Raw genomic sequence first — 25,122 nt, forward strand, 5'->3', positions numbered from 1 at the left:
TCTTTTAGTATACCTTTTTGAGAAGCAATTTTTTTAAAAAGATTTAAACTACATTTATATACTGTTTTTCAGGCATTGAATAAAAATTATTTTTAACAGTTTATGACCCAGAGCACCCAAAACCCTTGAGTCCCATAACACCTGTTTTAGTTAATACTTTTGGAAAGCCTAATTTAATTAAAACATTATAAAAAAAGTTTTTATTATCATAATTTTATACATTTACACTTACATGTTTTCTATACATGTCTATAACACAAAGCCCACCAAAAGTTGTGTTTATCTTGAAACATTCGATCCACAGAACGTACAATTTAGCATTCACACTTAAAGAACATGTTATAGAGCACTTTAGAAAAGAAACATGACATTTGACCTGAAGCGTCTGCTATAAATATGCATGTCAAACTGTTTTTTTTTAAATGGTCCCAGACCTTTTTTGAAAGCTGTTATGTGAAGAACTCAAGATTCTAAGTAAGTGGATTTTTTTCATATATCTCAAGTATTAAAATTTTATGACATTTTAAAATTTTAGTTTTTGATTTTTTCCCCACATCCTAAAAAGTGCCTTTTTTTTTAAACCTCAAAAATTAGTACTTTTAAATTAAGTGCATTGAAATTGGGTTTTCTCACTTTTTGATGAAATAAAAATATCTCCAAACTTTTCCAATGATAAGAGTATTCTTGATAAGCAGGCCTATAACATTATGTAAGGACAACGATTCTTTGAATTTAAGTAACCTGTATGCATATAACATGTACGTTTAAAATACATGTTTAATCAGAAGTGTGCATGGGTTCACAATCTGTCCAAAAAAAATTTTTAAAAACATTTTTGACTCCTACAGTACAGCTGACTATATCGAAATTCAGAATGACCATAGCTCTTTGCGTCTGTAACAGTGCAAGGGTCCCATAAAGAAAATATTTTTTGCCTAAATAATTATTAGTCTCTAGAAACTGTAGTGGATTTAAAAGTAAAAATATTTATTTAGAATGCCTCAGTCCTATATGTGTCCACTGGTTATGTGTAATTTACGACGTTGACTCCTATTTCAGCCTGCTTTTCTTTTTAGATTTGCTTTCATAGCCTTTGTCCAACCAACAACATACTACAAGGCAGCAGTTTGATTTTGGAGTTGTCTCCCCAGCTATCAAGCCTCATCTGCCACAGGGTTCGAACTGGAGACCTTATCGGTTTAGCAACCATGAGCTTTACCAACTCGACCATGCCAACCGTAAATTGAATAATCGTGATATGGTAGGGCAACACCAAAATGCACTTGCTTATTTTCATACAGCATCTTAACATTCTTAACTATAGCATTTAAAAATGTGATAAATTATCCACATTAAATGGACGCCATCATTTTTTAAGTACAAATATCCCTTGTGCAACTGCCGATAAATAATCATCTCGGTGATAGTTTTTAATTGATAAATGAGGTATGTTGTGTAATATTATCAACTACTAAAATTACACAGAATTAGAGTGCATAAAATTTACTTTTTAATGGTTCTAAATTTATTACTATATAGTATAGTATATATACTAAAGTTCCCCCTCCATACCTAACAGTCTATGGGGCAAGTGAAGTAGAGTTCACCTGTTTCTGTGACCTTGGCATATAAAGGGATAGTGTGGTGAGCAATATGCCCAGCCCTACTTTCCCTAATGCGAATTAGGTACCCATCAGAGCTGGGCGGATTCAGGGACAGTCAACTGACTTGAACCCGGATTCAAAATTGAGACGTTTAAAAATTTAAAAAAAAAACACCATTCAATATTTGAGAGGGATGTTTTGCTACAATGGTTTTTATATATTTGCGTTTTTAAAGACATAGTGGTTTATAAAATATAACGCTCAGCGACAAAAAGAAAACTTTGTCCCAAAACACAAAAAAGGATCCTGGTTTTGTGCCCAGCAAGTCAGAAAATGTTCCTTATACCCATAACATGTTTCGTAAACATATAAGTAGGTCATGTCATAACCGTAAACACAGTGTAAGACTTAAATTTTGGTGTGAAAGGGTTAGCTTGTTCATGCAGAGTTGTGCTTCTTACATTGGGAATTCAAGGGTGGTGTTTTGGGAGAATGAAAAGGTCATTAATAGGTAATACCTTTTCAAAGGAGCGGCAAACTTTTTTATGCTTTTCACAAAACGTCTTATTTCAGCATTAGAGAATCCTCTAACACCATCTTTTGTGCCACCTCTAGGTCTTCCTCTTTTACGAGGCTGATCTTCATCATCTTCCTCTTCTTCCTCTTCACTGGCTTCACTTTCTGACTGACCTTTTTTTTTTCTTTTTTTCTTATTGTCTTTATCTGAATCATAGTCAACTTGAAGCTGTGAAAAACATGGAATTTTCATTATTATCTTTAAGCTTTTCTACAAACAGCAGACAGAATTGGCAGAATTTTACCCGGTACTCATATCATCATTAATAGCCAGACAGCGACATCACAAAAAGTTTTGTCTACTGGCCAACCCAGCTCACCCTCTGATTAACTTTAGTTTAGACCAGTGCTACTCTGCTTGCTTGCATGGGGGGGGGGGGGGGGGGGGTAAACGAGTAAACGCACTGAGACTTTGTAAGTAGGAAAACAAGGACATTGTGTTCAAGTTTTAATTTAAAATGAGTTACTTTTTAAAACCAGATTTTTTATATCGCAAATTTAATTTCTAAATTCTAGACTTTCGACAAATTCTAGTATCTGCACAGTATGGTTTCAAAAAAGTTGCCTTTATTTTTTATTTGTCAAATAGAAAATGGATCAATCTAAAAAATTTCTGATTTTCTTTGAAAAAAGTCTGTTAGTAGTAAAAATAATTTTCTTAGGCAGAAATTTTTGTTTTACAACAGAAATAGCGGAATATTGGAAAAAGACTAGAAATGTGTGCAAGGGCATTTTAGTTTTCTTAAATCAAGCAAATAAAGACATTAGCAAAGAATGACCACGTGATAAAACATTTTCCCACAAAATATGACCAAGTGTATGTATAACTGATCTCTGTTTGAGCATTTTTCTGTTTGCACACTTCCATTTGTGCAGTTTTCCATTTGCGCATACTTTTTTCTAGGAACCAAATTTACCCTGAAACTTTTGTATTTTCACATCCAAGTTACTACATAATAATTATGCATAATCAGTCTGTTGAAATGTTAAACTTCACTGTGCATAGCCTGACTGATTTTAAATTTTTTCATAACCAATTTCCTAATTCCCCAAGGAGAAAATATTTTATAATTTCCTCATTTTTAAGTTTTTTTATTTTGTGGGACTTTGAAACCAAAATTTAAGTTAAAAATGTAAGACAGTAACCACCTGTTTTATAGTCTTTCTATTTCTAGGTCCAAGTTCTAAGTCTAACATCTTCTGTTGTCTTTCTTCTTCTTCCATTTTCAGCCTTACATCTTCTGGGATAATTTCATCCCAATCTTTTCCTAAAACAAAGTGAAAACCAATTTAAATCAAGGAAAGGAAGTAACACTGAGAAAAAAGCTATTCTTCAAGAAGGTAAAAATTATCCTCTCAAATCATTACTAACCTTCTTCACCAAAACTGGCCCGAGAAGTCTCAGTTTCTTCTTCTAAATTACCAAAACTTGCAACTTTGAACTGAGACAAAAGTTCATCTCCAACTGTATTACTTTCTGTTTCATGCTCCTCAGCACGATTTAATATGTCGTCAATATCTACCTATCAATAGAACATTAAAATAAAATGATTTTTCTACTTCTTTCATACAATGAGAAAAACTTAAGTTTTGTCCGCTACCTTTTCTTAGTAGGCACCATTTTTGTTGGGGAAAAAAATGTATTGTAAAATGCAAGGAAAATAAAGTTATATTAACTTGAACTTTCTCAGAAATGTATAAGCAATAAAAAGACTTTTGTAACAAAAATTTTTGAAACTTTTTTTAGCATTTGTTGCTACTCGAAATGGGAAAAGTAACAGGCCAAAATTTTATAATTAATATAATTTCAACATTTAAACTTTGTTTAGAAATGTGAGAAACCAATGTGGCTATGGGATACCCAACATTATCTATCTATATATATAATTCTCTTCTGGGAGCCGTTAGAAAACAAGCTGCAAGCGCCTCCTTGCAGTCCCCTCTCTTTCTCTCTATCACTATCACTACCACCCCCACCCCACCCCCACATTGTCTGGTGAGCGGTGTTCACTCTAAATGTTTACAAAGCTAAATGTTTACAAATCGTAGAGCCGGGTTTCTATTAGGGGCAGATAATTTAGTTCGATTTTAAACTTACAGGAGGTAACTAAGAAATAACTAAGAGGAGGCTGCTTTCACGGGGGGGGGGGGGGGGGGGTGTAGGGTCGGGGTTAGGGGAAAGGGGGGGGGGGGATAGTGTTTTAAAGCAAATATTTTCAGTGGCAGCATTGGTACTGTCGAATTCACAAATCATGAATTACTGAAAAGTAGAAAATAAAACAACTAAACAGCAGCGTATAATACGCTGCGGGTCGGCTCGTTTGTTTTAAACTTAGAGATGCACCCCTTTGTTCGGTCAAGTATAGATATATTTCAGATTTCTTTTACCAGGGATGTGACCAGACCATGAAAAAATAAGACGTTTATCGGACAAGAACTCATAATATTTTTATAGCGCAATTAAAGCAGTCCCATGCTGTTACTGTACTAATTAATTGTTTAACATAACTAATATTTTAAATAAAAGAAGTTTATGTTACTCTAAAATAAAACAGTCTTGTCTAATTGCAATTTAATGATTACCTTATAAAACGTTTTTTAATTTAATTTTACAATGTAAGTTTTACTTTAACATTAAGCTAATATAAACTATAATGATCTAGTTCAGGGGTCTCCAAACTACGGCCCGCGGGCCGGATGCGGCCCGCGAAGTCCTCTCATCCGGCCCGCGGAGATCTTTTTGTCCAAGGAAAAATCGTCTGTTGGTGATGGCTGAGGAATTTTGCCCAGAAAAATCAAAGACATGCCTGGAAGAAACTGGCCCCAGAACTGAAATTTGATGGGTAATACGGCCCTCGGACTGAAAAGTTTGGAGACCCCTGATCTAGTTGTATGCTTGTTTTCAATTTTGAATTATGCCTTATAATGTAAGGTACATTCTTTTAGAGATGGACCTAGATTTAGATTTTACCACCCCCCCTACCCTCCATCATAAAAGCCATACCAACCCCTAAAAATGATGTCACACCTCAGCCAACAATCACCCACCCCCCTTCCCCCTCAAAATTAATTTTTTTTAAACATCGATTATTTTTTATAAAATATTGACTGAGCTCGACCAATATAGTATATTTTAATCAATTTCTATTACAATTTATTTAAACAGTTTTCTAAAACGTTCAATAACCAGTAAAATTCAGTAACAGTACTTTTTAAAATGCACTAATATGACATCACACTATCTGAACCCCCCCCCCCTTCCCAATCATCACACGTCACTAAATACGTTGCCGTCGTCTAACTACTATAATACTCTATTTTAAAAGGAAAATGTGGAATGCGTGTGTAGGCTGTTTCCATAGAAATCATTTTTGTTTGTTTTTTTCAAATTTTAAAAACTTCCTATTTAAAATGGGGGAAAAAATGAAAAATCAGCACAAATTTTAGGAGAAAATGTAATGAGCAGAGGAAAATTGCAGCTGAAACAGAAAAATTGGCAAAGTCACATCCCTGCTTTTACACAAGTCTAGCTAAAAAAAACATTTTATAATATAAAACAGATCACAAAACAAAATTTTTCAACAGTAATCGCTTCTGCAAAGTAAATGAAGTTTAACTAAGAATATAGGAATCAGTATAGTGAGAATGCAGTGGATTAGTTACATAATTTTGAATTCATATTGTTTATTAGTTTACCTGTTGCTCTTCCTCATCTTCATGATCTTTTTCTTTAAACAACTCTTCTGCTCCAAATTTTAAAATAGCACACAACTCTTCTTTGCTAAATGGAACAGCACTGAAATTTATTTAAAAAACCAATTAAACACAAATTTGTGATACAAACTGTCTAAGAATATGTGTAAAGCATAACTGTAAAAATGAACTAAATTTTCAAAAACCTGGAAGGTGCTGAGCCTCTGTCTAAAACAGTTCTGCCAGTAGTGTCCATCCTCTGAATCACTAAGTGATCAAGCACCATTTTCTTTTTGGCACTTTCCACAATTTTTTCTTCAACAGTAGAACTGGTAACCAACCGGTAGACACTGACCTAGTCATAAGTAAACAATGTTTTTAGTCGTTAAACTGCTTAATTGATAAAGAGAACATACATTACAAAATATTTAAATCTGATCACTTAGCCAGGAGAGCAAATTCATTCATCAGTGATTATTTATTTTACAAGTGGAAGCTCCACTTACTTGTCTTGTTTGACCAATACGATGAGCTCTAGCCTGAGCTTGCAGATCATTTTGAGGGTTCCAGTCACTGTCAAAAATTATTACAGTATCTGCAGTGGCCAAGTTTACACCAAGACCACCTGCACGAGTTGATAATAAAAAGCAAAAGTCCTGCAATAATTAAAATAAAGTAAATTATGTAACAAATTTGCTGTAAAACAACAAAACATACTGAAACAATTACTTTTCAAGACCTGAAGACATAGGATTAGTATAACTAAAGGAAATAAGTTGTATTGCAAAACCTAATGTTTGGAACCCAACATCCCTCTTAACCACACATGGCTTAAACAGAACGTATTACCAGTAATTTCACCAGTATAATATTTGAATATAGACTACAATGCTAATTACCTGAGATCCTTCAGCATTAAAATGATCTAATGCTTGCTTTCTTAAATCTCCCCTGATCGTGCCATCAAGTCTCTGAAAAATTGATAAAATGTTAGAAAGAATGAATAATTTTATGTAAAGTAATGATTGGTGAACAATGCCAAAATACTTACTTGATACTGAAAATGTCTGCACTGTAGATATTCAGCTACTATATCAAGCATTCTGACCATTTGAGAAAATATCAAAACTCTGTGTCCTGTTTCTTTTAACCTCACCAGCAATTTATCTAGCAACAATAGTTTCCCACTACCTCGCAGGAGAATCTAAGAATATTGAAATATTTTGACATTAAGATCCACTAATTTGATTAGTCACCTAATTAAATGGTAGGCATGTTGAAAAGAAGAGATGACACAAAACCTGTCACATAGAAAAATCTTTTAAAAAGTGAAAAGCTAAAAAAATGTTGACCAATTATTTCAAGTAAAACAAAATACTGTTACTTAAAAAAGTAATACAAAAGTAAAGTAAAACCTGTAGTTTATCTTTATAGGCTGGCTCTTCTTCTAATGGCACTACCAAATGAGCATGATTGGCACATTTTTTCAATTCCATCATTATGTTAGCAAATGATGATACATTTCCACGCAATCCCTTCATCAGCGTGCGAAACTCTCGCTTTAAAATTGCCCTGCAAAAAATTAAAAGATGGGCGTCGGCAGTGTTTTATTGTGAAATTTTCTGCCTCTCCCACTACTTGCCTCTTCAACCCAATATGACCTTTCTTCAGTTCATAACAGCAGGGTTCACTTATTTATATTAATAAAGATGCTTGTAATTGTTATTTATAGAAGTGGATGTAAAAATGTAATATTTTTTATGAGATGTCTTATTTTTACTAAAATCATTTGAAACATAAATACAACGGCTTAAGTTCAAAAATATTTTCCATTTTAAATCTGTCCCACTTTTAAGTTTAAAAATATATCGAAATGGATATATTTAATTTTACTTATCATTAAAACACTATATTCAAGTTATAAATTCATACTTAACATACAAAATCTGTCTTCCTAAAAAAATTTCAACTAAAATGAAAAGTTCGTTAACAAACCTGTAATAGGTCTTTTGTAACGATGATAACTCAACACGCAAAATTCTCTCAGTTTTTGCAGGTAGTGATTTTTCTACATCTTTCTTCACTCTTCGCAAAAGATATGGTTCCAGCTGCTTGTGCAAGGACAAAAAACCTCTACCTTCTTCATGTGAATGTTTGTCCTCAAAATCAGGCCAATTATCAAAACTAAGAATACAGAAACAAGAAAATTGGAACAAAAAATAGAAGTGTGATTAATAGCATTGTGTCCTTTTTTAAGGGCAGCAGCAGAATATTATAGTGTCAATGTAGACTAGAAATGTTAACTCAATGGCTAAGGGGGGGAGGGGCATCTAAATGGAAATTGTTCTATCCATATTTATTTCACGTAAATAATCATAGAAAGGGAGGAGAGAATATATAATTGGAATGAGCTGCATACTTTAATGGGCAAGTATATTTATTTCAGTTAATTTAAATCATACATGGTTACACTTACACATTAGGCATTATGAAATGCAGGAGTGACCATAATTCTTTGAGTGAATTTTGTAATGGTGTGCCTGTAATAAGAATTCTGTGGTTTGTATCAAATGTTTCTAAAGATCTGTATAATAGCGAATCATCATTCTTTAATCTGTGAGCTTCATCAACACCAAGGAATGCCCATGATTCTGCAGCTAAAAATGCCTAATGACACATAAAAGACAACAGCATTTAGTGAGAGGCACTGAAACTCACTTCAACCAATACTACTTTGAATAACTGTATATACTTGTCCATCCGAGAACTTTTAAAGATTATTTTGGAGAAATATGATGTAGCCTTTTTTATGAGCAAAGCACTGTTAATTTTATTTTTTAATTTAACAGTTAATGACACTAGATAATAATTTAAGTCAAACCGTACAGCAAGTTTGCACACAAGATTTTGTATTTGAGTTTATTTGTAGGAAATATCTTTTTAGATATAGCACTAGAAGTTATGGTTATGTCATTAATAGTTTATGAAATGTAGCCCGAGAATAAAGTAATAATTTAGTAAGCTGAATAAAAATGTATAGATTTCACATATTTAATTACAGACACCATAGTATAATAGCTATAAAATTATACCAAAGTTGACAAAGCCCAAATTAAAATTAAAATGTTGAATATTTAAATAATTAACGCAAAGGCAACGCAAAATATTTAAAAAAGCTTGAAAATAACTATTTTTCCAAAAATTACATTGATGTTCAATGTCTATCACAATTTTATATAATTGAAATGTCATGATACAGTTTACGCTTTATGTTCATACTATAATCTACATCACATTCTGTTTTGAAGTTTATTTTAGAGCAATTTTTACACTGGACTTTTGATTTGGGATTGAACACACAAAACTTAGGAACAAGTATATACAGTACTCAAGGATAAATTTGTTAATGTTTAAAATTAATCACAAAGGTAATTAAAATATTATAAAAAACTTTTATTTAACACCCCAGAGAAATACTTTATAAAATATAGAGAAATTATTGTAATAATTTTTCTTAACAATTACAGTCAAACATTCATTTTATACATTTGTCTCATCAATGTAAAGATAATTAAAAGTCCAAACTTATGGTAATAAAGCTAAAAAAAAAAAAACCAGTAATAGGAAATACTAAATAGCTAATGTTCATAATTTAGGACTTAATATATAAAAACTACATAATATGCTAAAACTTACCTTATCTTTCAATAAAATTTCATAGGTTGTGATTAGTGCATTAAATTTCAACCTTTTATTTCCAGGGTGTCTCCACTCCTGGTCTCTAATCTAAGGAAACATTTTAATATCCATTACAAATTACAGCAAATGTCAAACCCAATTGTTAAATGAAGAACCAAAATTTAAGTTAACAATACTTTTTGTGAAGAAAAAAGCATTCTACTTAGATTATAATTACCACAGTTCTGCTTATGACATCTCCAATATACACAATGACATTCATCTCTGGAGCCCATTTTTCAAATTCCCTTTGCCAGGCCACAACCGTTGATAACGGCACCACAAGCAAAAATGGACCGTATAAGTGATGTTGGTTAAAAAGATAGGTAATAAAGCTTATAATCTGAATGGTTTTTCCCAAACCCATTTCATCAGCAAGAATGACACTGTGCTCCCTGCAAAAGTTTTATTTGTTTAGATTCAACATGCAATTTTAAGGACTACTAAAGCCTACTAAAACCAATATTTTTGTAAAATAGGTTTTTTTATGAAGTGTTGAATCTATATATCTATATATACATATATAATTTGTATATAACAAACATACTTGCACCATGAGTGTATTAACCAGTTCAGACCATCTAGCTGGTAGTCCCTTAAAACCAAGTTTTCAACACCACCTAAATAAGATGGTTGGCTTTTTAAAGGGGCAAACTTTGGCCGCACTTTTAGTACCTGGTCAATAATATTGATATTTTATTAGAACTAAATTCATTTGGTTCAAAATACAGGAATAAAATTTCTACAATTCCTACAAATATGAAATAACCTACACGAGTTAATTTGGTAGGGATACACTGAGACTTGTTTCTTGCTAAATATTTATCAATGTGATTCTGAAAGAGTTTAGATGCCAGCTCTCCATCTTCCCATGTACACTCTGCATATGGTAACCCTTGCCACTTGCACATATATTCAGCAGATCCATTATTTTCTTTACGATGACCTGTTAAGTTGCAAAGTTAAAAAAAATTAAATACGTTAGTTGTCACATTCTATTTCCAGTTATATTGCTTTATTGTAAAATCCTGGGTTTAAGATCTTAAGAAATAAAATAATTTAAAATTACTTACAAATAATTCGCTCTACTATTTTATGTGATTCTATAAGGTCTTGCATCATCTCTTGTTGGCAATCATAGTATTCAACATCTTCTGGAGTCGCATTTTCTTTCCTAATTGAGAACAATCAATTCAGTTAAAATTTCCTATTATCAATAACTTGCAAAAACTAAACTTTTACAACTAAATAACCATTAATGTTTGTTTATCATTCTAATGAGTCCTGCCTTCTTAACACATAAGAAATAATGAGCATTGTTCTAAAAAATATCAGAATAAATACACAACTTTTATTTATGCGACAGCAGAAGTGGCTCTTGGAAAAAACATTGATAATTTTTATCTTAAAGAACACATTGACCTCCAACAAATTAGATCATTATCATCTAAAGCAATGCATTTTACTACAATAGAAAAGACATCAATTATGGATCCTTACCATTCTCTTATCTCTGCTTCCCTTTTCATAAAGTTTTCCAATTTTTTTATTCCATTAACTTTTTGCTCTCTAAGTGAGGCTTCTGTCTCCCATGTATTATGGATATGGGACCAGCCCTTCCACTTAATAAGATACTGTGTTTCCTTTTCTTCTTTTTCTCCTTCTTTTAAAGGTGTTAGGTTAGGGTCACTGTTTTCCCTGACATTATATAAAGTTGTCTTGTGCCCAGTTGCTATTAAGTTAGGGGAAAATTCAAAATTAAAAAGTTGATATTTTTGTGTTTCAAGATGTGTGTGCTATCAGTAAAATGAGGAAAATCTATCATTTATTTATCAACAGGTCACACAAGGTATTTTTTTTTTAAATATTACATCAGAATTTAAGTATAGCACGCTTTTTTACTTTCTCGTATTTACAAAGTATAGAGAAAGCTTTTAAAAAAAAAAAAATTAACATTTTTGCAAATCTTGACGTTTTACATGTCCCTGAGTCGGATAAACATAGTTTTGCAACCTTGTCCCTTTGTCTGTCTGTCTGTGTGTCTGTAAACACGATAACTTGAGTACCGTTACAGCTAGGCTGATGAAATTTCATATATAAGTATTTTATCAAAATCGTAGATTCGTATCAACTTTTGAGCGATTTCTGATCACTTGAAGTGATACTTTTTCTACTTTCAATTTTTCAAAAGCCTATAACCTGAGTACTATTTCAGATAGATAAATGAAATTTCACATGTAAATAAAAGATCTAATTCTCTGCCTTCTGTCAAATTTTGAGTAATTTCCGTTGACCGGAAGTAGTAGTTTTTGCTATTTCTGATTTCTCAAAAAACACATGTGAATTTATAAAGTAGGCCTACTAATAATATTCTGCACTATTATGCACATTTTATTTGGCGTTTACTTGGTGTGCAATTCTTTTATCTACGAGATTTTATTCTATTTTAAAAAGTTTAAGTATTTAAAATGGATTAAAAATCATGTCTGTATCCCGAGTTGCCATCCCCTGTTGTTTCATATAAGAATATTCGAGAAAGTTTAGGGGAGATCACTTCCGGTTTATTATAAAAATTTTGAAGCATGGTTTTTGAATACATACAGTGGTAACAATTTTTCACTAAACAATAGTTATTATTTTCAAACTATCATTCTCAGGTATGTGACCAGACCAGGAAAAAATATTAGGAAATTTTCTTAAGACAAGAACTCAATGTTTTATCATTTTTTAATATCGCAGTTAAAGCAGTCTCACACCGTTACTGTACTATTTAAATGTTTAATGAAGCGAATATTTTAAATAAAAGAAGTTTATGTTACTCTTACACTCTAAAATATCAATGAAAGTCTTGTCTAATTGCAATTTAATGTTTACCTTATAAACAACCTTAAAATTATGTTTTTTACAATGTAACAAAAGTGGCAATTAAGTTTTACTTTAACATTTAATTTAAACTATACTAATCTAGTCAAGTTGTACACTTGTTTTCAATTTTAAATTATGCCTTATATTTTTTTTAAAGATTGGCATGGTAAAAATGTTTGTCTTCAACAGTAAACAGCCTAGATTTAGATTAATTATAATTTGAAAATATTAGGTTCATGTGATGGAAAATGAAATGGACCAGATAAGTTGAAACCATTTTAATAGCCAAACCACATCGTTATTTATGTTTTTGGAATAGTTGTAAATTGTTAGGGGTCATCCATGAATGACATAACGTTTTTTGGATGATTTTTACCTCCCCTCTATGCTGTCACAAAAGTCAGACTCCCCCCTAAAAGACAACTCAGCCAACAACTGCTACCCAATACCCCTCCTCAAAATTGAATTTTTTTAATCACCGTCTTTTCCCTCCAAAATATTGACTGAGCTCGACCAACATAGGGTATTTTAATAAATTATTTTAAAAACAGTTTTCTAAAACGCGTAATGGCGACTAAAATTCAGTTTCTAACATTACTTTTTTAAAATACAAAATTATGACGTCACACAATCTGAACCCCCCAATCACACATAACAAAATTACCACCACCCCCCCCCCCCCTTACGAGTGTGACATTTATTGAAGATGTGACCTACTTAGGTCTTTTTTACTTTATTTATATTTAGTCTCCTGAGTTATGTGATTGACCTTGGGAGAATTGTTAGTTCACCGGTTCACATCGGTCAACTGAACTCCGTCACGTCATGTGAATGGATTGTTTACTCCTATAACAGTTAAATGTTTATGAATGAATGTTGGGAGTGTGTGTGTTAAAAAAAAGGCGAATTGGATTCAGGGAGACAGTGGGGGTGTGCGCATGCGCGAAAGGAAAGGAAGCGGGAGGTAGAAGGCGGCAGAACAAGAAAGATGACGAAACTGAGTCGTGTTTGTTGAGTAGTGTAGTTAAGTGTAGCTGCTGAATATCAGTCTGAATATGTAGATCTAATATTAATAAAATTGTGAAATCTCCAGTAATGTGGTTGGTATTTCCTTTTAGTTTATATCGTGAACCCAGTCACACTAAAAGGTTGTGACAACTCCCTAACAGATCCTCGACTAATGATCTTGCGACCGGGAGGATCGCTAACAGATCCTCAACCAATAGTCGTGGGACTTTTGAGTGATTTCCCCTAATATTGAGATGTATTTAATCTGGTACATTTCATGTCTAGAAGGCAGCCAGATTGACCTTTGGATAGGAGAGAGATGTTGCCGTATGTTTGGGCGCCATTTTCAGTAGTGTAGTTTTGTGGGATGTTTTATCACCTTTGTATAAGGTATTGTGTGACAAGTTGTAATATTACTGATATTTTGTTCTGGTGTATAGTTGCACCCTATGTCACATCGGTGATAGGTTGACCTTTTTTTGGTTTTCTATTGTAGTAGAGGCAATATGTCTCTTCTTGATATTTGTGGTATTTATAATGCCATTCAGTTGTGTCAAGTAATGTTCTTTAATGGTGTTTAATATACTAAGCCACAGCTGTGATATATAGTGATTTTCTTTAACTGTAAGTTGGAGTTTTGAGCTTATTTATTGTACTCTTAAAAAGTCTGTACATTTTGTACAAACCTAGTGTCATAGTCTTGTACACTTATTAAAAGGGTATTGACAGTTTAAGTAGTGTTGAGTCTCTTCGATTTGTGTTTTACCCCTAGACATCAATAACGAGCTCACGGCAAGTTGTTGGGATTTCATTAGTGTGACTTCTGTCAGTGCCATCCCAAACGAACCCGGGGTGTCCGCTCCCTCCGTGGCTGTCGGAGAGCGGCCATTACAAAGACCCCTTATTAACAGTCTGTATCGTATTTTTTCTTCCACAAACAAGACACGGTTGAAGTCACGGTGGGTTCAGTTTTTTTTTTTTTAAATCTGTTGGCTATTTGAAATTGTGATGTCATTTTTATTTCCGCCCCCCCCCCCCCCCCCACAAGCAGCACCAAACACGTACTCGGGGTCATGTTGTGGTCACAAGAGCCACCGTTGCTACAGCAGGGGCGGGTTAGTCTTATCCTCATCGTCACCTTTTGCAAGGATTTCAATATTAATTTGAGATTATGAAATAAAATAGAATCAGAGAGAAACTAGATTTGGGTGGCTTAAAATACCGATAGATAAATTATGCTACATCAATAGCTAGATTACCAGGCTTGGGCGATGTAAGTATTGTAAGTTTCATTTGAAGAACAGCATTATTTTAGAGTACTTTTTCCCGTGTTTTTTTTTAATAAATATTTAATTGACAATATCAGCGGAAAATTTGGACTAAAAAATGTGCGTTCTGAAAAAATTGTAAATCCGCCGAAACTCTGAATCTTGACCTAGATCTACATTTCATCTTGATTTAGCACCGTCACACCTAGCGCATATTCAAGTGTCCGTTTGACTTAAGTGCTGCAAGTCTCGATTTAAATACGAACAAGTGGAAAGCGCACGTCGGCTGTTTCCGTAGTGGTCATTTCCATTTTTTTCCCTAATTTTTAAAACTCCGTACAAAATTGGCAAAATCAAAAATCGGCGAAAATGAAATCAGCGGAGGAAAATTGCAGCTTAAACGGAAAAATCAGATTTCGGATAAAATTCGGAAGTCACATCCCTGCATTCTAAAAAAATGCAGGATGAGTGTTTAAGATATATACCTCCTTTCCTTCCAAGCCGAACTTCTAGCACTTTTTCAATTGTTTCTCTGTTTTCTTCTTCAATATCTGCTAATGGAGTGGTTGCTTCAATAATATCGTCTGAATCTGTAGCTTCGTCTGTGTCTTCCTTATAGCTTAAAATTTAAAAAAAAAAACTCATACTTTCAAGTTTATGGGAGTAAAACCTAAGCTGTTTCATTTGATATAACTCATTTGTAAAAACATTCTTAAAAAGAAAAAGCCTGAAAAAAATCAAAATCACTTGCACACTATTTTGAGAAACAATTCAAATAAAACTAATTTTGCCAATAAACTACAATGTGATCCTGTGTTAACTACAGAATCTAAAAAAACCATCCATCTCTATAGAAAAGGAAAAAGGTTTTAAGTTTATGTTGTAATTTAAAAATGTAACAATTTATGAAATTAAAAAAAAAAAAGCTTTAAAATTTCTACAATATAATTATATGCAGTATTTTTTAAAATCCTATTTACTAGCAGATATCAATTGTAGAAAAAAACTATGAAGAAAAAGACAGCCATAAAGAAGTCATTTTACTGAATACAGTATTGATTACTATATAAATGTAATCATTTTGTGTGGCATTACAATGCAATTAAAACATGTAAACTTTATTTACTGTACTATCCACTTTATTCACATAAACATATTACTAATGCATTGCTCAATGGTCTACCAGTAGCAGCAATGTTTCAATAGAATAAGCCAGCGAGATCATTTTTCAATATCATAGATTAAAATTTCACCAAGTTCTTGGGAAGAGTAAATGAAATACAAGAGATTGCTAACTCCCTGTCTCTGTATCAGTCAAATACTACCAAAAACAAACGCAATGTCATATTCACAACATCCTAATTCTGTTGCATATAACAGATAACTACTGCCTTTAAAACTAGTACTACAAACAAATACAGGAGGTCGATACCCACAATACAATCAACTTTTAGAGTAATTGAAAGATGAAAGTGTCATAACAATTTTATACATGATTTTAAAAATAAATGGTAACTTCTTAGGTAATTTTGTTTTAGTGCCTAGTTTAATAATATCTTGATACATTTTGTTGTAATAACAATAACAGCTGACAACATTTATTTTTAGACTACAACTTATATAATTTTACAGCCATGAATAGATGTTGCATTGTAAAAATGTTTGCCACTTTAAGAACAAAACTTGATGTAACTTTACTATCCTCTTTAGCTGTAAAATCTATCTTCAAATGTTGTCAGATTTTTAAAAATTATTTCCTTATAATGAACTAGATTTCATTAAAAGTTAGATAATTCAGGTCATTTTTATGGAAACTGTATTTTTATAGCTTGTTTAGGTTACAACGAAAACCATTATATATTTATTAGTTGATCTTTAAATCAACCATGGGTTAATTAAAAAAAAAATTACTTCAGCATATATAACTGGCCAATGAATTACTTCAGCATATTTAACTGTTCAATATATGACTTCATCACTTTTAACTGGCCAATATAAAAATGTTCAATGATAGATAATGCAGTATTTCCCCCAAATAATTTATGTAATTTTCCAGGATAAAATTTGTGAATTCAAGGTCAACTCATAAAAATGTAAGTAGACATTTTAAAAGTTGCCTGTTGTATAAATTAAGAATAAAAATAAGATTTCCTAACAAGAGATCCGACACTACTCTAGTACTTATTGACTATGGCAAGACTGCTATCAAGATATTTATATCCACAAAAAAAACAACTGACAGGGCATAATAAAATATACATCTACATGTATACATTTAAAAGTCCACCAAGACAGCAAGCTAGTTACAAAACTGAAGCCCACTATCTTACCTAACTTTCTTTTTACAAGCTTTGTGCCTGATTGGACGGTTATGATACTTGCTCCTAGTTTAAAACAAAAACATAAATTTTACACTTAATAGTAAAGTGGTGGGGAGAAGAGACCTTAGAGAACAACTCTTCTATTCAACAGAGATAATGTAAATCAATATTGAGAACTAATATCTTTTTTCTATTTTAGATCAAAGCAGATCTATAATAGAAATAAAGAATTCAGACTTTTTTTGTTACATGAAGTTTTTACTATCAATATTTAAAGACACTGACAAGAAATAGCACTTTTTGCACATGATTTTATGATTCATTAAATATATTCAACACTTTTGTTCACTTTAAAAAAAAATTGAGGGTTTAAATTTAAGGATACGCTGAAGTTTAAATGAATTTATCAGTGATGATAAAGCAGATTAATGATTTAACAATTAATTTTTCCTAAACATTAACATAATACCAACTAAAATTTAGTTCACGTTCTTTTCCCAATAAATTGAAAAAACCAAAAAGGTTTTAAAAAAATTTCTAAACGAGGAAATAAACTTCACTAGAAGTTATTTTAAAAAAGCTGAAAATAGAGTGATGATTGGTTTATGAACAGTTCACTGTAGCATTTACAATTTTAAGCCTAAATAACATAATATTGGCACATTATAATCTACTTAACTTACAATCATGACTTAGTGGATAAACTTACTGGATAAACTTATTTAAAATGGGTTGTTGTTTTACAAAGTTTAAGGGAAGAAATGGTGGTCAGTTTTGATGTTTTATAAAAACTGCTATTTAGTTGTTTTTATTTTCTTCTTTTCAGTAATACATAATTTGTGAATTGGACACTACCAACAATTGCTGGGACTGAAAATATTTGCTTTAAAGCACTATCAGTAGCTTGCGAAGTACTATTATCACTCTCTCTCCCCCCCCCCCCCCCCCCCCCCGTGAAAGCAGCTGCCCCTTTAGTTATCTCCCCTTAATTTCAAACAGTTTTTAAAAAACTAAATTATCTGCCCCTAATAGCATTTGGCAACCACAACTCACCAGACAGGAGAGTGAGGGAGGGGGCGGGAGGAGGATTAGATAGTCTGCTTGCGTCGTGGTGTCCACGAAGAGAATTATATATATGGATGAAAATTTAAGATTCAAGACCAAAGCTAATATTTGTATGACATTGCTTTTTTTATTTGACATATGTGACAGATAGTATTATTTGATGTTTTGTTGCTAATATGTTGTATAACTCAAAAATTCTGTCATCATTGGTCTTTCCTATGAGTCCATAATGTTTTAAGGAATCGATGTCACACTTTTAGCATTAGAAAACTTTGGAAATCATACAAACCTAACTTTCTGAGCACTTTTCCTTTGTGGTACTGGTCTGCTGTAAGAGTCACTATCATCTGAAGATTCTGAAGATGATAGGTTTTTACTCCTGGCTTTTATTCTGGGTGCTACCCGTGTTGCACGCTTTCTAGATGATCGAGGGGGTGCTCGTGTCCTACAAATATTAAGCAAATCGTCAACCTATTCATATACCACTGGGAATTTTTTTAAGTAGAAAAACATGTTGAATAAAACAAATATAAAAACTATTTAAAACTGTAAAAATTGAAATAATAAAACAAAAATAAACCACAACTTGCTTTCTTTAGTAAAAGCATTGGATGCTAATTAAACTTACAAATGTACATTTGCTTTATTTCTACTTAAAATAGTAAAGCGATATTTAGATTTTAGCAACTACTTGATTACATTCCGTAAATTCTTAATGAAGTTACGTGATTAAAAACATTTGCTTGCAATCACCAGTCACCTGTCTGATCCAGCAATCGCCTTTTGTTATTGGATAAGATCAATCATATTTTATGACTAATTTAATATCTAATTAGATAACCTTGCCTTGTCATCAGAGACAATTGTATCGGAACAGAATGAAATATGTGCCCTAGAATTGGGGTCAAAATTGAGTAACAAGGTTTGTCACAAACAGCCACCACAAAGACAGTTAAATAACTTTATAACAAAGACTAACTTTAAATTGACCACATACAGTAGCAACATGTACATTTTAGTGAATAATGAACTTTTGTACCTCTTAGAATTCTTTGCAGGCTTAAAATTATCACTTCCGCTACTGCCATCCTCGCTCTCATCATCATTATCATCATCTTCATGACTCTTCCAATCCTCTGATCTTTAATGTAAAAAAACAAAGTTATTTTATAATATAGAGTAACAAACTTTCTTAAGCTTATAATTTTTCTAAAAAACATGTATACAAGATGAGCGTTAATTAAGAACAATTACTAATTTATTTTGTACAAGCTTGCAGTAATCAAAATTTCTTAAGTTGCAAATTAACCATTTAACAATAAAATGAAATTTTTAAGAGGGAGAAATACATACTCTCTCCTTCTCCTCCTTTTCTTTTTATCCCCTTCACTATCACTATTCTGAAATAAAACATCAAAAATGTATATTATATGCGTAAAGCATAATGTCCTACAATATTTATATATAAAAAGATAACTTACCTTAAACAGTTGCAACAATGATTTAATGATTACAAATATTTCTAACTTTGACTGGGATTACAATGCTCCAATGCAAATGAAATCAGTCTTCAAACCTATTTGCAAGGGAAATAACAGTTATACCAGACAGCTGAAGTTTCTCCAGTGTCAGTTATTTCACAACAAATTTTTATAGTATATTATTTGGGCCAACTTAACCTATCCAGTAATGTCACAAACTGGCAAATGGACAGATTTCAACAGCTGATTATGAAAATTATTCAAAAATCAAACTTAACAAACCAACCACAACTGATTTATCAAATAGGTCTAAATAGATGTTCAAAATAACTCCTAACATCAAATCAACAAAAGTTATGTAGAAATTACCTTAAAAAAGGTTTGCCATAGAAAAAATTAGCAATTAATAAGACCAAACTACACATTTTTATCTTTTATAGTTCAACACTGTATATTGACAACAAACAGGGATTGGAACAGATTACTATTATGCACAAATATTAGCTATAAGGTGGTTTGATAACCTAATAAGACAGTACAGGAAATTCAAATGGGAGGTGGAAATTCAAATGGAAGGTGGAAATTCAAAAAGAAGGTTGAAATGTAAAGGCCATAATTTGAGGAAACCAACAATTAGGATTACCAAACAAGGCATTTCATGGAATTCACAACAATCTAGAAAAAGAGGAAGACCCAAATACACCTGGTTCAGAGAAAGCCATACAGTAAAACAGACACTTTTGTAAAAGATTTTGTTGGCTTAGTGTTTGACAATGCAGCAGAATAACACAAAGGTATTTATTGCCAATGCTGGTTCCAGCCAGTACATAAAGATTTTTTATTTCATTTATCTTTATTTTATTTGAGGGTTTATTATTGAGATATGCTTTTGCTGCTTATTTTGTTTAGTATTTGTTGTTAAAGGGTTATTTGCAAAATCCAATTTATTGGATAAGTGAGATTAATTTATGTGGGGGCAATGTAGTGTTTTAAAACAAGATTCTTTACTAAATATGAAACCAAATCCCAGATTTCAGGAGCCAACATACCAATATTACTTAGGAAGAGCCTTTGTTTTCATCAAGTCAAGTGTTTGTTGCCAGTTGTGGGAAATATTGTAATCAATTTAAGACAACAAAATGACTCCACATAGGTTAAAATTGTGGTTAAAATTGTGAGATGGATTATTAACTCAGAGAGAAGTGGCATATTCAGTAGGTACAGTATAAGAGGTGACTATGGTAACTAGCTTGGGTGACTATGGTAACTAGTCTTAAGTGACTAAGGCAACTGTCTAGGGTGACTAAGGTAATTAGGATAGGAAAAATTTGGGGGCCATTCATGGATAGCCAACTGTGTTGTTAATATAGTGAGAGTAATATGGTCTGTTGCGCATGCCAGGACAGCGAGGGTTGGCGTGCGTACGCGGTGGTGGTGGTGTTGTCCCACGTAGAGAATTATATATATAGATACCTTATAAAGAAGATTAGTTACTCTAAAATAACAAATGTTCTTCTAATTGCAACTTTGTTTCCCTTTTAAACTTTTAAAAAATTTTAATTTAAAAAATAAAAAATGGGAAATGAATTTTCTTTTGTTCACTAAGCTGATTTAAATTGTTATGACCTAGTTGCAGTCTTGTTAGCAGTTTAAATATTTTTCTTATATTCTTAAAGATGGACATTGTATTAATGTTTTAACAATAATTATAAAGAGTCTAGTTGTAATTTGAAAAATTTAAACAGTATTTTGAAATTAATACTTGAAAAAAAAAAAACATTTGTGCCATTTCTTTTGAGGGGGGGGGGGGGGGCCTTAGACGTCCTTACGTGGGCGTGGGGCTTAGCCCCTACACGAAGAATTGCAAGAAAGAAACTGCACGCAAACTACTTTTAACATTAGACACATTTATTAGGTCGTAATGTCAGTCTTTTTATTATAGAGTATCAATGACGTCATTTCTTTTGAAGGAGGGAGGGGGCCTTAGACGTTCTTGGGGGGTGGGGGGCTTCACCCCTACCCGAACAATTGTGTGAACGAAACTCTTTATGCAAACCACTTTTAAGATTAGACATAATTGGCTTTTTAATGAACTTGAGAATCAATGACGTCATATTACTGTGTGTACTTTTCCGGCTTGAGACTATATGCTCCATGTGACGTCACGTTTCATTTTTCGTATTACTATACATGTTTTTACTCTGTGTTTTCTCTATAGTAAAAGCGTTCTTGACAGATACATACACAGATACACAGACAATGAAACTATTATTATAGATTATACCATTATTTACAAGATTTTCCCAAAAGAAGTATTCAGAAATAATCTGATTAAACAGATTAACTGCTGATTATCTTAGTTTAAAAGATAAAACTATATTACAAAGATCCGAATATAAAAAAAGACGGCTAAAAGGAAAAAATAAAATGCTGAGTCTGTCAGTAAAAGAAAACCTGTGAACAAACTCAAGACTGCAAAAAGTTAGTAGGCTCCCTCTGTACATGTTCTGATAAAATTAACTAATTAACTTATGGTGTAGTTTTTTTTCTACTAGACGTTTATTATTATAGTGTATAGTATACATGCTGCAAGTGTAAACACAGTGTAAGGAAACAAATGAAGCAGTTTTAATAAATTATAAACAATAAAAAATATACTGACCCCAACATTATAGCGAACCACTTCTCTTCTAGAACGCCCAGATCTTCTAATTCCATAGAGATCAGGCTTTTGATCCCATTCCTGAAAAATTGTGTTTTAACAGTTGATACTATATATTTCAATATTATATTTTATTCATTACTGAAATTTACTTCAATATATACAAGTAAAATAGTAAAAAGAATGCGGAATTATTCTGATCAATTTTATAAATTGAAATTTTTAAAATAATGATATGAACATCTTTTGATTATTTATTATTATGCAAATGTACATCTAGAAATTAGCTAATAATAAAAGATTATAACATATTTTATCCCTAACACAAATTTTGAAAGCAAGCTTAAAATAACTCCACACATAATAAAATGCCCATTAAAAAAACAATAATAAAAATTAAACAAGCTCCAGGCCATTGAAAATAACCATGATCTGAATCAAATTTATATTTAACTTCATTCAACTGAAGTATAAGTTTTCTAAATGCTAGATACAAGCTGCTGCTGCAATAAAACATTGTTACATCTCCAAATCTTACTAGACTCAATTTGTTTTTTAAACTTAGCCCACAAGGAGCTTAATGCAAAAATTATAGTAATATAATGTAAAACAAAATATCCCAAGCTACACAACTACTGAATTCTATACAAATTTAAAGCAAAACAAGGTTGTTGTTTTTTTTTAAGATTCAAGATTTTAAGACTCACCAAAATATAATCCTATAAGAGATAACAAAAGTCAGAATACAAAACAAATATAAAGGGAAATTTTAGTGGTTGTAATCTGACAGTTTTTTTTTTAAAGTTTAAAATGATATTTTCTTTAGCTTCAACCCATATTTTATATCGTTATGTGATTGCCAATAATTAAAAAATAAAATGTATTATCTTCTGCACCCCACCACCTCCACACAATGCCAAAAACTTTTATATTGTTGAATTTAATTATTAAGATTAAATCTGTTTTCCAACAAATACAACATTAAAGTTCATTCAAACAACAAGCTAATTATACATGATTGGTTTCAAGAACACAAAAATGTAATTGTGTCTTTGACCATTATCCACTATTCAAACAAAAAATTTAAAAACATTGAAAATAATAAGCTTTTAAATAGACTGAAAACTGAGTAAAACAAACTTGCTTCCTTTAGTAAAAGTATTACTTTCATAAAGAAAGCAAGTTTTTTTTTTCTTATTTAAGTTTTTCACAGATTTTTTTTCCATAATTTTTTATTTTTTAAATTTCCAAAGTAAAGTCAATATTTATTTTTACAATTAGATCTAGTACATAGATTTTTTGCATTAAATTTGTTCTTAAGGGTGATGAAAACCAAAATAACCAAAAATGCTCATTTCTAAACCTAATGCTAAAATATTTAGCATATAGTTATGACTCAAAGAGTTAAGTCTAAAAAATGTTAAAAAAAAAAAAACAATTCATAAAAAACGTTTTAATAACAGGCTTTTATGTCACTTTATTATCTATTGGATACCTTTACCTATATTTAGGAAGAGACCCACGCTTTTCTTTATAGTTATTTAAATAGTAGTGCATAATTTATTTTCGACGTTTTAGTGCATTATTACATAAAAGCTTGTTATTATGATTTTTTTTTCAGTACTTTAAATTTTTAAAATTTAAATAGATTTGCATGACTAAAAACCATTGCGCACCTAATAATGTAAAATAATGTGGAGAAGTTGGATGAGACAGCCTACCAATTTGGACAAAATTTTTATTAATTTATAAAAAATTAATTAGGCATCCAATAAAGTCAAATTTAGTGTCAGATTGCATAGTCTTCATGTCTTGACCAACGTGCCAAATGTGAACCGGATCTGTCAGAAGTGCCTGAAATTTCGCCCAGACATTTCGATCTAGACAGACAAGTGAAAAGCTTGTAAAATAAACCGGGAGTGATCTCCCCTAAACTTTCTCGAATATTCCTATATAAAATAACAGGGGATGGGAACTCGGGCTTTAGACATGATTTTTAATCCATTTTAAATACTTAAAGTTTTAAAAATAGAATAAAATCTCGTAGAAAAATTAATTGCACACCAAGTGAACGCGAATAAAAAAGCGCATAATAGTGCGCAATATTATTAGTACTTTTAAAATTTACATTAGTTTTTTGAGAAATCGGAAGTAGCGTAAATAAGTACTTCCGGTCAACGAAAAACTCTCAAAATTTGACAGAAGGTAGAGAATTAGATCTTTTACTTACATATCAAATTTCATCTATCTATCTGAAATAGTACTCAAGTTATAGGCTTTTGAAAAATTCAAAGTAGAAAAAGTACCACTTCCGGTTATCCGAAATCGCTCAAAAGTTGATACGGATCTACGATTTTGATAAAATACTTGTATATGAAATTTCATCAACCTAGCTGTAACGGTACTCAAGTTATCGTGTTTACACACGGACACACACACACACACACACACACAGACACACAGACATACGGACAAGATTGCAAAATTATGTTTTTCCGTATCAGTGAGATGTAAAACGTCGAGATTTGCAAAAATCTCGATTTTTTTTTTTGCACGATTACAAGACTTTCTCTATACTTCGTATATACGAGAAAGTAAAAAGGTAAAAAATTTCATACTGTTGCCGTGGTGATGGCGGCCATCTTGGGTTTTTATTACCTTTTTGTATTAAAGATGGCTTAAGTGAATTCAATAAAAACTTGCAGGATTATAGAGATACACGTTGGTAACAATAGTGACAGATTACATTTTCAAATTTGAAAAAACTTGTTTTTACAATTTTTTTTCTGAAAATCACAACAACAAAAAACGAGGACAAGTGTGCAAAAAATAAACCATTTT

At 31.7% G+C, this 25,122-nt stretch overlaps 1 protein-coding gene across 5 annotated transcripts in view; it reads right to left on the minus strand.

Moving 5' to 3' along the window:
- LOC131955913 (chromodomain-helicase-DNA-binding protein 1) overlaps positions 1-25,122 on the minus strand; it is a 53,113-nt gene that overhangs the window by 18,934 nt on the left and 9,057 nt on the right. For 4 of the 5 annotated variants that reach the window (XM_059320239.1, XM_059320247.1, XM_059320261.1 and 1 more), the window contains exons 4-26: positions 22,282-22,362; positions 19,492-19,538; positions 19,178-19,279; positions 18,428-18,583; positions 17,083-17,136; positions 15,238-15,371; positions 11,112-11,343; positions 10,685-10,785; positions 10,385-10,557; positions 10,159-10,286; positions 9,790-10,006; positions 9,570-9,659; positions 8,350-8,540; positions 7,869-8,057; positions 7,289-7,445; positions 6,925-7,077; positions 6,773-6,844; positions 6,380-6,529; positions 6,080-6,228; positions 5,877-5,976; positions 3,553-3,703; positions 3,330-3,448; positions 2,123-2,349 (exon numbers count right to left, since the gene is read on the minus strand). In XM_059320239.1, the coding sequence (XP_059176222.1) occupies positions 2,123-2,349; positions 3,330-3,448; positions 3,553-3,703; positions 5,877-5,976; positions 6,080-6,228; positions 6,380-6,529; positions 6,773-6,844; positions 6,925-7,077; positions 7,289-7,445; positions 7,869-8,057; positions 8,350-8,540; positions 9,570-9,659; positions 9,790-10,006; positions 10,159-10,286; positions 10,385-10,557; positions 10,685-10,785; positions 11,112-11,343; positions 15,238-15,371; positions 17,083-17,136; positions 18,428-18,583; positions 19,178-19,279; positions 19,492-19,538; positions 22,282-22,362 (3,173 nt within the window). The remainder of the gene's footprint in view (positions 1-2,122; positions 2,350-3,329; positions 3,449-3,552; positions 3,704-5,876; positions 5,977-6,079; positions 6,229-6,379; positions 6,530-6,772; positions 6,845-6,924; positions 7,078-7,288; positions 7,446-7,868; positions 8,058-8,349; positions 8,541-9,569; positions 9,660-9,789; positions 10,007-10,158; positions 10,287-10,384; positions 10,558-10,684; positions 10,786-11,111; positions 11,344-15,237; positions 15,372-17,082; positions 17,137-18,427; positions 18,584-19,177; positions 19,280-19,491; positions 19,539-22,281; positions 22,363-25,122) is intronic. The other variant, XM_059320254.1, reaches the window with a different exon arrangement.

The sequence above is a fragment of the Physella acuta genome, unplaced genomic scaffold (assembly GCF_028476545.2).
Source record: "Physella acuta isolate Inbredline_101_S28 unplaced genomic scaffold, ASM2847654v3 ptg000079l, whole genome shotgun sequence".
In the NCBI taxonomy this organism is placed as follows: domain Eukaryota; kingdom Metazoa; phylum Mollusca; class Gastropoda; family Physidae; genus Physella; species Physella acuta.